The sequence below is a fragment of the Scyliorhinus torazame genome, chromosome 7 (assembly GCF_047496885.1).
Source record: "Scyliorhinus torazame isolate Kashiwa2021f chromosome 7, sScyTor2.1, whole genome shotgun sequence".
Lineage (NCBI taxonomy): Eukaryota > Metazoa > Chordata > Chondrichthyes > Carcharhiniformes > Scyliorhinidae > Scyliorhinus > Scyliorhinus torazame.
The window spans coordinates 70,304,739-70,320,072 of record NC_092713.1 but is presented as its reverse complement, the minus strand read 5'-3'; the positions used below and the strand labels follow the sequence as shown (position 1 = coordinate 70,320,072).

The 15,334-nt window shown below is 47.9% G+C and overlaps 1 protein-coding gene across 1 annotated transcript in view; it reads right to left on the bottom strand.

Annotated features, from left to right (window-relative positions):
• Positions 1 to 15,334, bottom strand: part of cc2d1b (coiled-coil and C2 domain containing 1B) — a 153,682-nt gene that overhangs the window by 59,470 nt on the left and 78,878 nt on the right. The window contains exon 13 of the mRNA XM_072510886.1: positions 48 to 231. Coding sequence (XP_072366987.1) covers positions 48 to 231 — 184 coding nt within the window. The remainder of the gene's footprint in view (positions 1 to 47; positions 232 to 15,334) is intronic.

Sequence of the window (15,334 nt, the reverse complement as noted above, 5' to 3'; positions counted from 1 at the left end):
TAAACCTATTGCGTTAAAGACATGGCAGTGATTAAAAAGAAATATACCGACTGAACTGAGCTGAATCAGCTGATCATTTGGTGTTGGCTTCTTTAATGGTTTGGGGGATTGCCTTTCCTCTGATGCAGCTGGTAATGTCAGTGTTGGCCCAGCTGTTTGTATTCCATGATCTGCAAGCTTTGTTGGCTTCTTTGCAACTGGAGATTGTGTAGCTAGTTGAGGAGTTCCATTCTAAGATAAAGTGTACAAGATAGGCAAGAGTTCAGAACTACATTAAACTCCTTGTGTAAATTTAGTTTAAAGCTGCAGAATAACCAAAATGTTTAATTATTAACCATTAAAAAATGTATTTCTGAGCATCGAAAGTTTAATCTGGAGTTATGTGGCACAATAGGATGTATACAGAATGAGCAAAACATGGGAATTACTTTTTTACTGAAATTAATTGAAGTAATGTATAATCCAAAAAGATTAGTTCATGACCTACCTTAGTGTCTCAAACCCTAAATAGAATTAGGTACAAGATCAATAGAATTATGTAGATAATTAACTCATCAAAATTAGGACAGAAAGAACGTTTAAGACACCTGAAGTTAAGAGAACAGAGACAAGGTATTGTTAATAAGAATTCAAAGAAGAGTAAACCAAGTGTTCTGAGTTAAAGCGACAATTGTAGTAACCAGATTTAAAGTGGGACAGCAGCCTTCACAGACTCAAAATAATAGTGCAGAAGAGGCCCTTCGGCCCAGCGAGTCTGAACCGCCGCATGGAAAACATCTGACCTGCCCCCCTAATCCCATTTGCTAGCACTTGGACCAGAGCCTTGAATGTTATGACGTGCCAAGTACTCATCCAGTTACTTTTTAAAGGATGCCTTTCTACCATCCTCCCAGGCAATGCAATCCAAAACCTCACCACCCTCTAGGTAAAAAATGTTTTTCCTCACATCCCCCCTAAACCTCCTGCCCTCACCTTGAACTCATGTCTCCTTGTAACTGACCCTTAAAAAGAGAGCATCTGCTCCCTGCCCATGCCCCTCGTAATCTTGTATACCTCGATCAGGTTGCCCCTCAATCTTCTCTGCTCCAGCGAAAACAGCTCCAGCCTATCTTCACAACTTAAATGACCCAACCCAGGCAACATCCTGGTGAATCGCCTCTGCACCGCTTCCAGTGCAATCACATCCTTCCTACCATGTGGCGAGCAGAATTGCACAGTACCCCAGCTGTGACCTCACCAAAGTTCTATACAGCTACAATATCATTGAATCATAGAATGTACAGTGTAGATGGTCATTCGGGCCATCGAGTCTGCACCAGCTCTTGGAAAGAGCACCCTACCCAAGCCCACACCTACACCCTATCCCGTAACCCAGCAACCCCACCTAACCCAAGGGCAATTTAGCATGGTCAATCCACCTATCCTGTGTTGCTCGTTTTAGCCTTAGTTTAATTGCTCTTGTTCTATCACCTTTGCTCGAGTCACCAGGTATCTTTCTGATACCGCCACGTGGTTCAAGTCCGAGTAATGATCAATAATTCAACACACCGCTTAGTAAGAGTTAAATCAACGCACATTTATTATATACAGTAATGAATACTTATACATTAATTCTACTTCTAAGCTACTTCCTACAACTAACAGGCCAATACTTAACTTTGGAAATGGCCCACCAGGTCAGGGAAACAAATGGTCTTTCGTATGGGTTCTGAGCCTGCGGGATTCAAAGCAGGTACAGGTCAATAGTCAGGAGTGCCTATCTTGTAGCGAGCGTTGGAGTAAGACTTACGGTTCTCGCAGCTGTTGTAGAAGGTCAGCAGAAGGGTCTCGAAGGGTGCGGAGAGGGGAAGAAGGGTGAGGAAGGGTCGATTTGAACTTGGCCCCTATTCTTATAGTCCCCAGGGGCTTCCCTGCTCTCGGGGCAGACCTTGTACCTGGTTCCAAGTGATTGGACTTGGTCCCAATCACTTGGTTCGATATTCTCCAATGCTGGAGCTATTCCTTGATCGATGGGTGGTCATTCACCTCTCTTTGTGTCAGCTCCTGCTGGCGCCGAAAAGTCTGAGTTGGCTTTGTGTTTCTAATTTGTAGCATATTGTTCCCGGGATTGCTACATACTATGCAGATGGCTGGTGTGTTGTTGTGTTGATGGCTGCAGGTATCGATTCTGTCTGGCTTCCCCAGAGGCGAATACAGTTTTACCTGCAGCTGTCTGTTTGAGTCCTGTTGGCTGATTTTCCCATCAGCCTCTTCCGTTCGCCATTTTAAATCGAGGTTTGGCCATTCTAATCGGGAGTTAGCCATTTTAGATGGCTACATCTGCACACCTTTGGACTGTGGGAGGAAACCGTGCACCCGGAGGAAATCCACGCAGACACGGGGAGAACGTGTAGACGCCACACAATGACCCAAGCCAGGAATTGTTTGAGTTTGGGAACAAGCAGAGTAAATACTTGGCTTTCTTGACAAAGAAAAGAGCCAATTCTAGGGCTATCCCCGCTGTGATAGATTCTAAGGATAATAGATTAACTAAAACTGAGGATACTAATAAGTGGTGAAAGGGGAGATAATCTTGCATAATGCACATACAGATAGGGAGGCCATGGAGGACGCCAAAGGTTGGTAGGTGAAATCCTGGAGGTAGATGGTAGACATTCGAGTGAGTGATTCCACCCCAGAGCTCCTAGCTAGCAGAAAGAAGCTGCAAATGCAGTTTGACCTATTATCCACAGGTAGGGGAGGGGGGTTATGTACAAGTATGGGGAGAAGGCCAGTCATCTCTTGGCTTGACAGTTGAGGTGGCAGGCACCCTCCTGAGAGATTATGGAGGTGCAAAACTTGGGTGGCGGACTGGTGTCTTCGCCAAAGTCAATGGGGCATATAAAGCGTTCTGTAATAACCTTTATAGGTCACAGCTGCCCACAGAGGGGTCAGGTATGTTGGAGTTATTAGAGGGTTTAGAGTGGCCCAAGGTGGAGGAGGAAGAGCATGAAGGGTTGGAAGATCCATTGGCGGCTGAGGAGGTTGCGACAGCTGTAGGGCGAGCTATAGGGCAAATGCAGACGGGTAAGCCTCCTGGGTCAGACGGGTTCCTGGTGGAATTTTATAAGAGGTTTGCAGGATAGTTGGTACTGTGATCAGAGGAAAGGTTTGAGGATTCGGTCACACAGGGTTCCGCTGGTGCAGGTGTCCATTTCACTTCTGTTAAAGAAGGATAAGGACTCAGTGGAATGCGGGTCATAGCACTCTGTACCGTATACTTCACCCACTATGTTTATGTATTTTCATTTGTATCCTCATGTATTTGTCGTATGGACTTCCGGTAGGGCTCCCGCTACAGAACTAGGATCTCAGGGTTTTTTTTTTCTTGCTCTTTGCTTGTGTTGTCCAGGTTTTTTTTTTTTCTTTCTCCTAATCCTTGTGGGTTTTTATTTTTGTGCACACTAAAAAAAAACGGAGAGGAGGGAAAAAAAAAGAAAAAGAAAGGACCCACGCAGCGCTCAACCGGAGGTACGTGCAGGGGAAAAAGAGCAGAGGCCGCAAGGGACCGGACCAGTAAGCTGTGGCCCGTGGGAGGAAAGGAAGAAAAGGTGTGCAAGAGGAGCCGGGGCCGGAGACTTGGAAGCGGCCAGGGAGAGTCACGCCCCCCCCCCCGAACGGAGCTAGCGCCTCGGAGCGCGGGCCGGTCCGACCAAGCCACACCCCCCCACAGCAAGGTCCAACCAGAAACCTCTCTCTCTCGACCATGGGTGAGTGAGGAGGAGAAAAAGAAAAGAACTTCCTCTTTTTCAAAACAAAACTTTGAAAAGAAAACTTTTAAAGGGTGGGAAAATTCTTTCTTTTTTTTCTCCACGTTTAAAACAAAAAACCAAACTTACCTGAAAAGAGTCTTTTTAGAAGGGGGGTGGGGGGAAAGAGGGGTAGGGGGAAAAGAAAAAGGGGTAAAAAATGCCAGATGGGAGCCAAAGCAGAGGGAGAAAGGGCACCAAAAGCAAACGGGGCAATACACGAGCCCGCTCAGACGAGCTAATTGGCGCAAGAAGTGTGGGAATGGAAGCCTCGCCGCAACAAAAATAACTGGAGTATTTTCCCCTCTGGGCCAGAGGGGAACTGGACCTGGAAGGCAGCCTTTGCCGAGGCGCTGAGGGAACATCAGCAGGAAAACAAGGCAGGGACCAGAGCAGACATAGAGGCCACAATACAGGCAGCAATGGCTCAGGCCCTGGCGGAAGTGCAGCTCACCCTGGGCAGAGAAGAAACTGGAAGCCCAAGAGGAGAACCTGAAAACCCAAGAGGTGACCATTAATGAGCTGGAAAAAGCCACGACTGACATGAGCGACTGGATCACGGCCCTGGAGAAAGAGGTGGCGAGACTGGGCACAACGCAGGGGAGCTTGAAGGGCAGGGTGGACGATCAGAAATACCGCTCAAGACGACAAAATGTCAGAATAGTGGGCCTACCAGAGGGGATCAAGGGTAGACAACCCACAGCCTACGTGGCTGAGATGTTGGGCAACTTAGTGGGGAGGCTGCGCCCGAAGCCCAGGGACCAGCCGAGGGCAGTTATAGCTAAACTGCACCGGTACCAAGACAGGGAAACAATCCTGCACTGGGCCAGGCAAAACAGAACTTGCAAATGGGGAGGACACTTCATTAGAGTTTACGAGGACATTGGGGCACACCTCGCCAGGAGACGGGCGAATTCAATAGAGCTAAAGCAGCCCTTCACAAGAACAATGTGCATTTTGGCAAGCTGTACCCAGCAAAACTCTGGGTCACAGACCAAGGAAGAGAGTATTTCTTCACAGCCCCCGCCGAAGCAAACATCGAGGAACACGGGCTGGAAAACCAACAGAGAGGGTAGAAATGCGGGGCCTCTGGCAAGGGGCAACACACCGACGGGGGGGTGGTGGAGGGGTGAGGCAACGCCAGCCACCCCCCCCCCCCCCCCCCCCCCCGCCCCTACCCCCTCCATGGCGAGCGCACCCTGAACAAAAAGCAAATCACTATCCGTGGGGCCGCCACAGGTGGGAGACCCTGCCCCAGCACAAGGGAACGAGAGTAGCGGAGAAGGGAGAGCAAGCGAGGGGAGCGCATGGTAGGATGGGGGAAGAGCGGGCAGAAAAACGCAGAGGCTGGGCAAGGGAGAAGCGAGACAGTAACTCCCGAGAGGGGGGGGGGTCACTGCACTAGCAAGAAAGCTAGTACCGGGGACATGCAACAAAGCAGGGCCGCAGCGTGCCCCAACAGGGGGAATGGCGCCAGTCAGAGGGGTGGGGGGGGCACTCAACAGAGGCGGGAGAGCAAACGGGGATAGGAGAAGGGGAAAGAGGGACAAATGAGGGATATATGGGAGAGGGGGAGAAAAGGGGAGGAAAGGGAGGGACCGGTGGCCGGGGGGACGACGACACAGAGGCGGAGGGACAAACAAGGCTAGATAAGGAGCAGCAATAGGGCTACAAAGTGCCACAAGCAAGGACTCAGAACAAGGAATTGCTGCAAGCATCCACCCAGTACGGTCTCTGGGCGAAAGGAGACCCCAGAGTGCAGGGGGCTACCCGCGTGGCGGTCGCACAAACGGGCGGCCATGCCGGGTGCCCCCTGGACGAAGGGAAACCCTGGAGCGCAGGGGCCCAACCGCATGAAGAGAGCAGTGACAGCGGCCATTCTGGATGGCCCCCTAACAACGGGGAACCCCGGAGGGCAGGGGCGCATCCACCAGGTAAATATGGTTAACCCCACAAGAGCAAGGGGACAGAAGCCCCCACCAGGATAGTCACCCGGAACGCAAGAGGACTCAACGGCCCAGTGAAAAGATCCAGAGTCCTCAACCACCTGAGAAACATGAAAGCAGACATAATCTTCCGAAAGCAGGACCGACTGCATGTAAGAAAGGGCTGGGTGGGACAGACCTACCATTTCTGTTACAGGACGAGGGCCAGGGGAGTGGCAATACTGGTCAGCAAATGGACGATGTTTAGGGCGACGGACCCAGGAAGGCGGTACGTCATGGTCAGCGGGGCCCTGGATGGGGCACCGGTAGTACTAGTTAATGTGTACAAGCCCAACTGGGATGACACGAGCTTCATCAAGAAGACCATGGCAGAAATCCCTGACATAGCGACGCACCGGCTAATCAGTGTACAGGACCCAACGACTAACAGATCAAACCCCAAGACAGGGAAAACCTCAAGCATGGCAAGGGAACTCGGTCACTTTATGGAACAGATGGGAGCGGTGGACCACTGGAGGTTCACCCACCCAGGGGAGAAAGAGTTTTCCTTCTTCTCCCCAGTACACAACGTATACACCAGAATTGATTCTTTGTGGTGGGGAAAACGGTGCTTCCGGGGATAGACAAAGTGGAATACTCCGCAATTGTGGTATCAGACCACGCTCCACACTACATGGACGTGAGGCTGGAGACGAGCAGGGCCTAACGCCCCACAGAGGTTGGACGTTGCCCTACTAGCTGACAAGGTCTTCAACGAAAATATATCGCGGGCCATAGCAGAGTACATGGACAACAACCAGAACGGGGAGGTCTCACCCTCCATGTTCTGGGAGCGCTAAAGGCCGTACTAAGAGGGGAAATCATCACTTTCAAAGCGCGAAGAGATAGGGAGGAAAGAGCAGCTAGGCAGCAGCTGGTCGACTCCATACTGGAGGTAGACCGTAAATACTCCAAGGCCCCGACCGTAGAGCTCCTGGCGGAGAAGAAAGAGTTACAAAGGAACTTTGATCTGCTCTCCACCAGGAAAGCAGTGCATCAACTCCACCAGGCATGTGGGACCCTATACGAACACGGAGACAAAGCCAGCCACCTGCTGGCACACCAGCTGAGAAAGCAGGCAGCCACCAGAGAAATTGCAGAAATCAGGGATACTAGAGGCACATTAGAAACAGAACCAGAAAAGATCAACAAAGCTTTCAGGGCCTTTTACCAAGAGCCCCCAATGGGGGAGTCCGGGATGAAACGGTTCCTTGATGGACTGGACATACCAGTCGTGGGGGAGGGCAGAAAACGGGGCCTGGAAGCACCACTAGCACTGGGAGAGATCATGGACAGCATTAGCTCCATGCAGACGGGGAAGGCGCCGGGACCAGACGGGTTCCCGGTGGACTTCTACAAAACATTTGCGACAGCACTGGCCTCGCACCTGCGGGAATGTTCACAGACCCGCTGGCTAAGGGCACACTGCCACCCATGCTAGCACAGGCCTCAATCTCGCTGATACCTAAGAAAGATAAAGACCCACCGGAAGGTGGGCAGGACTGTGAGGATTCGAAGGACAGTCCTTCAGTGAGACAGATAGTCAGGGGGCTTGGTGCTGCCGAGCCTGATATACTATTATTGGGCGGCAAATGTGGAGAAAGTGTTGGGCTGGTGAAGTAATCCAGGAGCCACGTGGGTGCAGATGGAACCCAAGTCGTGTAGAAGGTCGAGATCGAGGGCATTAGCGCCTGCCTCGCTCCCGTTCTCACCGGTGAAATATTCAGCAAAGCCGGTGGTTGTCTCCACCTTGAAGATATGGAAACAATTTCGGCAACATTTTAAATTGGGGGCTGTATCGAAGCTTGCTCTGATTTGTGTGAGTCAGATGTTTGAGGCTGCGAGGTTGTATGCCACATCGGAGGGCGGAGAAAGAATGAGGGATCTGCTCCTGGAGGGCGGTTTGCCAGTTTAGAGGGCGGTTTGCCAGTTTAGAAGTATCAAAGAAGTTTTGGCTCTTGCGATCTGGTTGGTTCAGATATTTGCAAATTCGCAATTTTGCAAAACCGATCTTCCCGATATTTCCCGGGGTACCGCCAGCCTCACTAATGGAGGGGGTTCTTCTGCTCGCAGGGTCGGAGGAAACGAGTACTTCTGGTATCTATGGACGGATTATGTCGGAGGATTCATTATTGGTGGAGGGTGTTACGGCCAAGTGGGAGGAGGAGTTGGAGCCGGTGTTGGATGATGAGGTGGGGACTCTGTGTAGGGTTAACTCCACATCATCGTGTGCGAGGCTTGGTTTAATACAACTTAAGTGGTATATAGGGCTCACCTGATGAGGTCCAGGAAGAGTCCGTTCTTTGAGGGCTGGAGTACAGGTGGGAGTGCTTTGAGGGGGTCATGTGCCTATGTTCTGACCACGCCCAAGCTTGTGGGTTTCTGGATCTCCTTCTTTAGCACCATGTCAATGATTCTGAAAATTGAGCTGAAGCCCAGTCTTTTGGTGGCCATATTTGGGGTGTCGGTCTCACCGTAGATGCAGACAGGTGCGGGCAACGTCCTGGTCTTTGCCCCGCTGACTAGTTGTATAAATACTGTGGCTACAAGACCAGGTCAAAGGCTAGGAATCCTGCTGCAAGAAACTCACCTCCTGGCTCCCCAAAGCTTGTGCAGCATCTACAAGGCACAAGTCAGGAATATGATGGAATATTCTCCACTTGCCTGTATGAGTGCAGCTGCTATAATGTGGGAAAACCACCAGCTGGAAATTAGTTCCTCTCCAAGTCACTCACCATCCTGACTTGGAAATATATCGGTTTCTTCACTGTTACTGGGTTAAAATCCTGGAACTCTCTCCCTAACAGCACTGCGCGTGTACCTACACCTCAGGAACGGCAGGGGTTCAAGACGGCAGCTCACCAACACCTTCTCAGCAGCAACTAGGGATGGACAATAAATTGCCGAGCCAGTGACACCCACATTCTGTAAGAATGAATTTGAAAAATGCTTTTGAGATGAGGTTGATTCTACCCTATTGATGTTAATCTAAGAGTGACATGCTGGAACCCTCATATAGAAAGAGACCGTTTGCAATACCCAGAGATTGTAAAATGGCAGCCACAACTTTAAAAAAAATTATTTCATGCTGGACCAGCATTTACTGTCCATCCGTAATTGGAGGGGGCATTTAAGAATCAACTACATAGCTGTGGATCTGGAGGCACATGTAGGCCAGACTGGTAGGATGACAGATTTACTTCACTAAAGGACATTAGTGGACCACATGGGTCATGACAATCAACAGTGTTTCATGGTATCATTAGACTTTTAATTTCAGGTTTTTATTCAATGCAAATTTCACCATCTGCTGGAATAAATCCCAGGTCCCCACTGGCTCCCGCCTCTGATGTCACCAGACGGTAGATATTGTGGTCTGCATTTTCCTTCAGGTTTGTTGAACACGCAGTTAAAAGAACAGTTCTTAAATTATCATCTGCATGATCCTATCTAAAATCTAACAATCACTTGCTTATGCACAGCTCATCGCTTGCTTATTCACAGCTTAAGGATTCTCCCCATCATCAATCTTCACCAGGTCTTTGGCACAAGCCTGTATATCAGTGCAAGAAACAGGCATTGATTTATCTTCCCGCAGTATTTGGCACAGTGGCTAGCACTGCTGTACCAGAGCACCAGAGACCCGGGTTAGATTCCAACCGTAGGTGATTGTCTGTGTGGAGTTTGCACATTCGTCCAGTGTCTACCTGGGTTTCCTCCGGTGTTCTGGATTCCTTCCACAGTCCAGAGATGTGCAGGTTAGGTGGATTGACCATGCTAAATTGCCTCTTAGTGTCCAAAAGGTTGGTTAGTATTACTGGGTTACAGTGATAGGACAGAGGCATGGGCATAGTTAGAGTGCTTTTTTGGAGGATCGATGCACTCGATGGGCCGAATGACCGCTTTCTGCACTGTCACAATTCTATGATTATGGTCTGACCATCAGGATTTGTAACTGCTCTTTTGCTGACTATTGCAATTGGTTTTTTAAATCTCACTCTCCAACTAGAAGGGGTAACTGCTGAACCAAAAGGATCAAAGACGGGGCTGGGTAAAGACATTGCACGCAACTTTAGGGTCTGATGGAAAACCTGGAACTGGATTTCTATGACTCATTGTAGTGAAAGCAGCCCTTGGATAACGAGAGATATTGTAGGTCTCGTCAAAAAGAAAAAGGAGGCATTTGTCAGGGCTAAAAGGCTGGGAACAGACGAAGCTTGTATGGAATATAAGGAAAGTAGGAAGGAACTTAAGCAAGGAGTCAGGAGGGCTAAAAGAGGTCACAAAAAGTCATTGGCAAATAGGGTTAAGGAAAATCCCAAGGCTTTTTACACGTACATAAAAAGCAAGAGGGTAGCCAGTGAAAAGGTTGGCCCACTGAAGGACAGGGGAGGGAATCTATGTGTGGAGCCAGAGGAAATGGGCAAGGTACTAAATGAATACTTTGCATCAGTATTCACCAATGAGGAGGAATTGGTGGATGTTAAGAGTCTGGAGAAGGGTGTGTAGATAGCCTGGGTCACATTGAGATCCAAAAAGACGAGGTGTTGGGCGTCTTGAAAAATATTAAGGTGGATAAGTCCCCAGGACCTGATGGGATCTGCCCCAGAATACTGAAGGAAGCAAAAGAGGAAATTGCCGAGGCCTTGACAGAAATCTTTGGATCTTCACTGTCTTGAGATGATGTCCCGGAGGACTGGAGAATAGCCAATGTTGTTCCTTTGTTTAAGAAGGATAGCAAGGATAATCCAGGGAACTACAGGCCGGTGAGCCTTATGTCAGTGGTAGGGAAATTACGGGAGAGAATTCTTCGAGAGAGGATCTACTCCCATTGGAAGCAAGTGGATGTATTCGTGAGAGGCAGCACAGTTTTGTGAAGGGGAGGCCGTGTCTCACGAACTTGATAGAGTATTTTGAGGAGGTCACAAAGATGGCTGACGCAGGTAGGGCAGTGGATGTTGTCTATATGGACTTCAGTAAAGCCTTTGACAAGGTCCCTCATGGCAGACTGGTACAAAAGGTGAAGTCGCACGGGATCAGAGGTGAGCTGGCAAGGTGGATACAGAACTGGCTGGGTCATAGAAGGCAGAGAGAAGCAATGGAAGGATGCTTTTCTGATTGGAGGGCTGTGACTAGTGGTGTTCCGCAGGGATTACTGCTGGGACCTTTGCTGTTCGTAGTATATATAAATGATTTGGAAGAAATTGTAACTTGTCTGATTAGTAAGTTTGCGAACGACACAAAGGTTGGTGGAATTGCGGATAGCGATGAGGACTGTCAGAGGATACAGCAGGATTTAGATTGTTTAGAGACTTGGGCGGAGAGACGGCAGATGGAGTTTAATCTGGACAAATGTAAGGTAATGCATTTTTGAAGGTCTAATACAGGTAGGGAATATAGTATGGTAGAACCCTCAAGAGGATTGACAGTCAGAGAGAGAGATCTAGGTGTACAGGTTCACGGGCACTGAAAGGGGCAACACAGATGGAGAAGGTAGTCAAGAAGACATACGGCATGCTTGCCTTCATTGGCCGGGGCATTGGGTTTAAAAATTGGCAAGTCATGTTGCAGCTGTAAAGAACCTTAATTAGGCCACACTTGGAGTATAGTGTTCAATTCTGGTCACCACACTACTAGAAGGATGTGGAGGCTTTAGAGAGGGTACAGAAGAGATTTACCAGGATGTTGCCTGGTATGGAGGGCATTAGATGTGAGGAGAGGTTGAATAAACTCGGTTTGTTCTGAGGCCTTGACAGAAATCTTTGGATCCTCACTGTCTTGAGATGATGTCCCGGAGGACTGGAGAATAGCCAATGACAGAAGGTTGAGGGTGACCTGATAGAGGTCTACAAAACTATGAGGGGCATAGACAGAGTGGATAGTCAGAGACTTTTTCCCAGGGGAGAGGGGTCAATTACTAGGGGGCATAGGTTTAAGGTGTGAGGGGCAAGGTTTAGAGGAGATGTATGAGGCAAATTATTTTTACAGAGGGTAGTGGGTGCCTGGAACTCACTGCCAGAGGAGGTGGTAGAAGCAGGGACGATAGTGACGTTTAAGAGGCATCTTGACAAATACATGAATAGGATGGAAATAGAGGGATACAGACCCTGGAAGGTTAGAAGATTCTAGTTTAGACGGACAGCATGGTCGGCGCACGCTTGGCAGGCCGAAGGGCCTGTTCTTGTGCTGTACTTTTCTTTGTTCTTGATCTCTAAAACTCCTCTTCTAACGCATACAAATGAGTGGTCTAGCCCTGCTCCTGCTTCCTTCAAACACTCCTGAAAAGCAGCCAGTGAGTTATGCAACTCCAGTTTAAGGGACCTAATTTTTTCCTCAGGTTGAGCACAATTCTGTTAACAATATTTTGCTTCAACAGTGGTTTCATAAGCAGAGGTAATGATATGACCCTGCTGTTGTAACAAAACTGATGTATGATCAGCCTCACAGTGGAGCTTTTGAATCCAGAGTGGAGATGCATATAAATTTTGTTCATTCGGTCTATTAATGGTCTCTAGCTGCTTTGAATGGACTGCTACCTGCTTTGAATTGAATTCGCTCTCCTGTTCTAAATGCTTTGCATGGTCTGCTACCTGCTTTGAATGCAGTGCTTTTTCCTGTTCCATTTATTTCTCGAACACTTCTCTGATCTGTGTCTCGGATGATATCACTTCTGACAGAACAATATGCTCCATAAGCCATGAGGTCAAGACCTTTTGATGACTTCCACATCTTATTGCGAACCTTACATTTAATAAAGTCAATCACAAATCGGACAGGGTACGTTTTAAATAAGCATTCAAAACACAGCAAATCAAACTCTTTTCCAGATCAATGGTCTCGCTTAACTTGGCATGGCGAGGAAACAAAGATTCCTATTAAAGTCTGTAATTGTTAGTTAGGTTTTTCTGAACATGCAGCGTTAATTCTAGTCCCATCCTGCACGGTCGCCATTTGTTACAGCTTAGGTTTATTTGATCTACATCTGTGGGGTTCACCTGTTTGCAATAACTCCCCAATTGTAAATCACACCAGTTTCTACAGATTCAACCACATGGTTATAAAGAACACCTTAAAAATGGTGAATTCAACTATTAAAAATGTAACAAATCCGAAATGTAAAGAGTGTCAATTAAAAGCAATTAGCAGTAAGCAAGTAAAGTCACCATAGTCCCAGATGACCATTGGCTGCTTTCTCCTTTGACGGGAAGAGTTGACTGGTGGTGATTGAACGTGAGGATCACCACACCTCAGGCAAGGGGCAAGGTTGAGGCAGTGGGCTTTCATGAATAACCTCAGCCAGTCCGGGAATTGAACCTGCACTGCTGACCTCGCTCTGCATCACGAAACAGCTGTTTAGCCAACTGAGCTAAACCGGCCCCCTGGTAAGCAACAAGTAACAGTAAGAGGGAAATACTTACTGAACTGACCTCTCACCACTTTTAGACCAGGACATGAAGAGAAGGCTCCGAAAACATTGATAATGTTAAAACAACACATTCCCATTTGGCTTCTCGAGACCCCTTTTTCACCTCTTAAGGATATTGAAAGTCCGTCTTAGTTAATTATTGGAAAATAGCCAATTGGTCTATAATTTGTCAAAAATGGTTCTTTTTAACAAAGAAACAAAGAAAATTACAGCACAGGAACAGGCCCTTCGGCCCCAGCCTGCGCCGATCCAGATCCTTTATCTAAACCTGTCTTCTATTTTCCAAGGATCTACTTACCTCTATTCCCCGCCCGTTCATATATCTGTCTAGATGCATCTTAAATGATGCTATCCTGCCTGCCTCTACCACCTCCGCTGGCAAAGCGTTCCAGGCACCCACCACCCTCTGCGTAAAAAACTTTCCACGCACATCTCCCTTAAACTTTCCCCCTCTCACCTTGAAATCGTGACCCCTTGTAATTGACACCCCCACTCTTGGAAAAAGCTTGTTGCTATCCACCCTGTCCATACTTCTCATAATTTTGTAGACCTCAATCAGGTCCCCCCTCAACCTCCGTCTTTCCAACGAAAACAATCCTAATCTACTCAACCTTTCTTCATAGCTAGCACCCTGCATACCAGGCAACATCCTGGTGAACGTCCTCTGCACCCTCTCTAAAGCATCCACATCCTTCTGGTAATGTGGCGACCAGAACTGCACGCAGTATTCCAAATGTAGCCTAACCAAAGTCCTATACAACTGTAACATGAACTGCCGACTCTTGTACTCAATACCCCGGCCGATGAAGGCAAGCATGCTGTATGCCTTCTTGACCACTCTATCGACCTGCGTTGCCACCTTAAGATTACAATGGACCTGTACACCCAGATCTCTCTGTACATCAATTTTCCCCAGGACTCTTCCATTGACCGTATAGTCCGCTCATGAATTAGATCTTCCAAAATGCATCACCTCGCATTTGCCTGGATTGAACTCCATCTGCCATTTCTCTGCCCAACTCTCCAATCTATCTATATTTTGCTGTATTCTCTGACAGTCCTCCTTGCTATCTGCAACTCCACCAATCTTAGTATCATCTGCAACTTGCTAATCAGACTACCTATACCTTCGTCCAGATCATTTATGTATATCACAAACAACAGTGGTCCGAGCACGGATCCCTGTGGAACACCACTAGTCACCTTTCTCCATTTTGAGACACTCCCTTCCACCACTACTCTCTGTCTCCTGTTGCCCAGCCAGTTCTTTATCCATCTAGCTAGTACACCCTGAACCCCACACAACTTCACTTTTTCCATCAACCTGCCATGGGAAACATTATCAAACGCCTTACTGAAGTCCAGGTATATGACATCTACAGCCCTTCCCTCATCAATTAACTTTGTCACTTCCTCAAAGAATTCTATTAGGTTTGTAAGACATGACCTTCCCTGCACAAAACCATGCTGCCTATCACTGATAAGTCTATTTTCTTCCAAATGTGAATAGATCCTATCCCTCAGTATCTTCTCCAACAGCTTGCCTACCACTGATGTCAAGCTCACAGGTCTATAATTCCCTGGATTATCCCTGCTACTCTTCTTAAACAAAGGGACAACATTAGCAATTCTCCAGTCCTCTGGGACCTCACCCATGCTCAAGGATGCTGCAAAGATATCTGTTAAGGCCCCAGCTATTTCGTCCCTCGCTTCCCTCTGTAACCTGGGATAGATCCCATCCGGACTTGGAGACTTGTCCACCTTAATGCCTTTTAGAATACCCAAAACTTCCCCCTTCCTTATGCTGACTTGACCTAGAGTATTTAAACATCCATCCCTAGCCTCAACATCCGTCATGTCCCTCTCCTTGGTGAATACCGATGCAAAGTACTCATTAAGAATCTCACCCATTTCCTCTGACTCCACGCATAAATTCCCTCTTTTGTCTTTCAGTGGGCCAATCCTTTCTCTAGTTACCCTCTTGCTCCTTATATACAAATAAAAGGCTTTGGGATTTTCCTTATCCCTGTTAGCCAAAGATATTTCATGACCCCTTTTAGCCCTCTTTATTGCGCATTTGAGATTTGTCCTATTTTCCAGATATTCCTCCAAAGCTTCATCATTTTTAAGTCGCC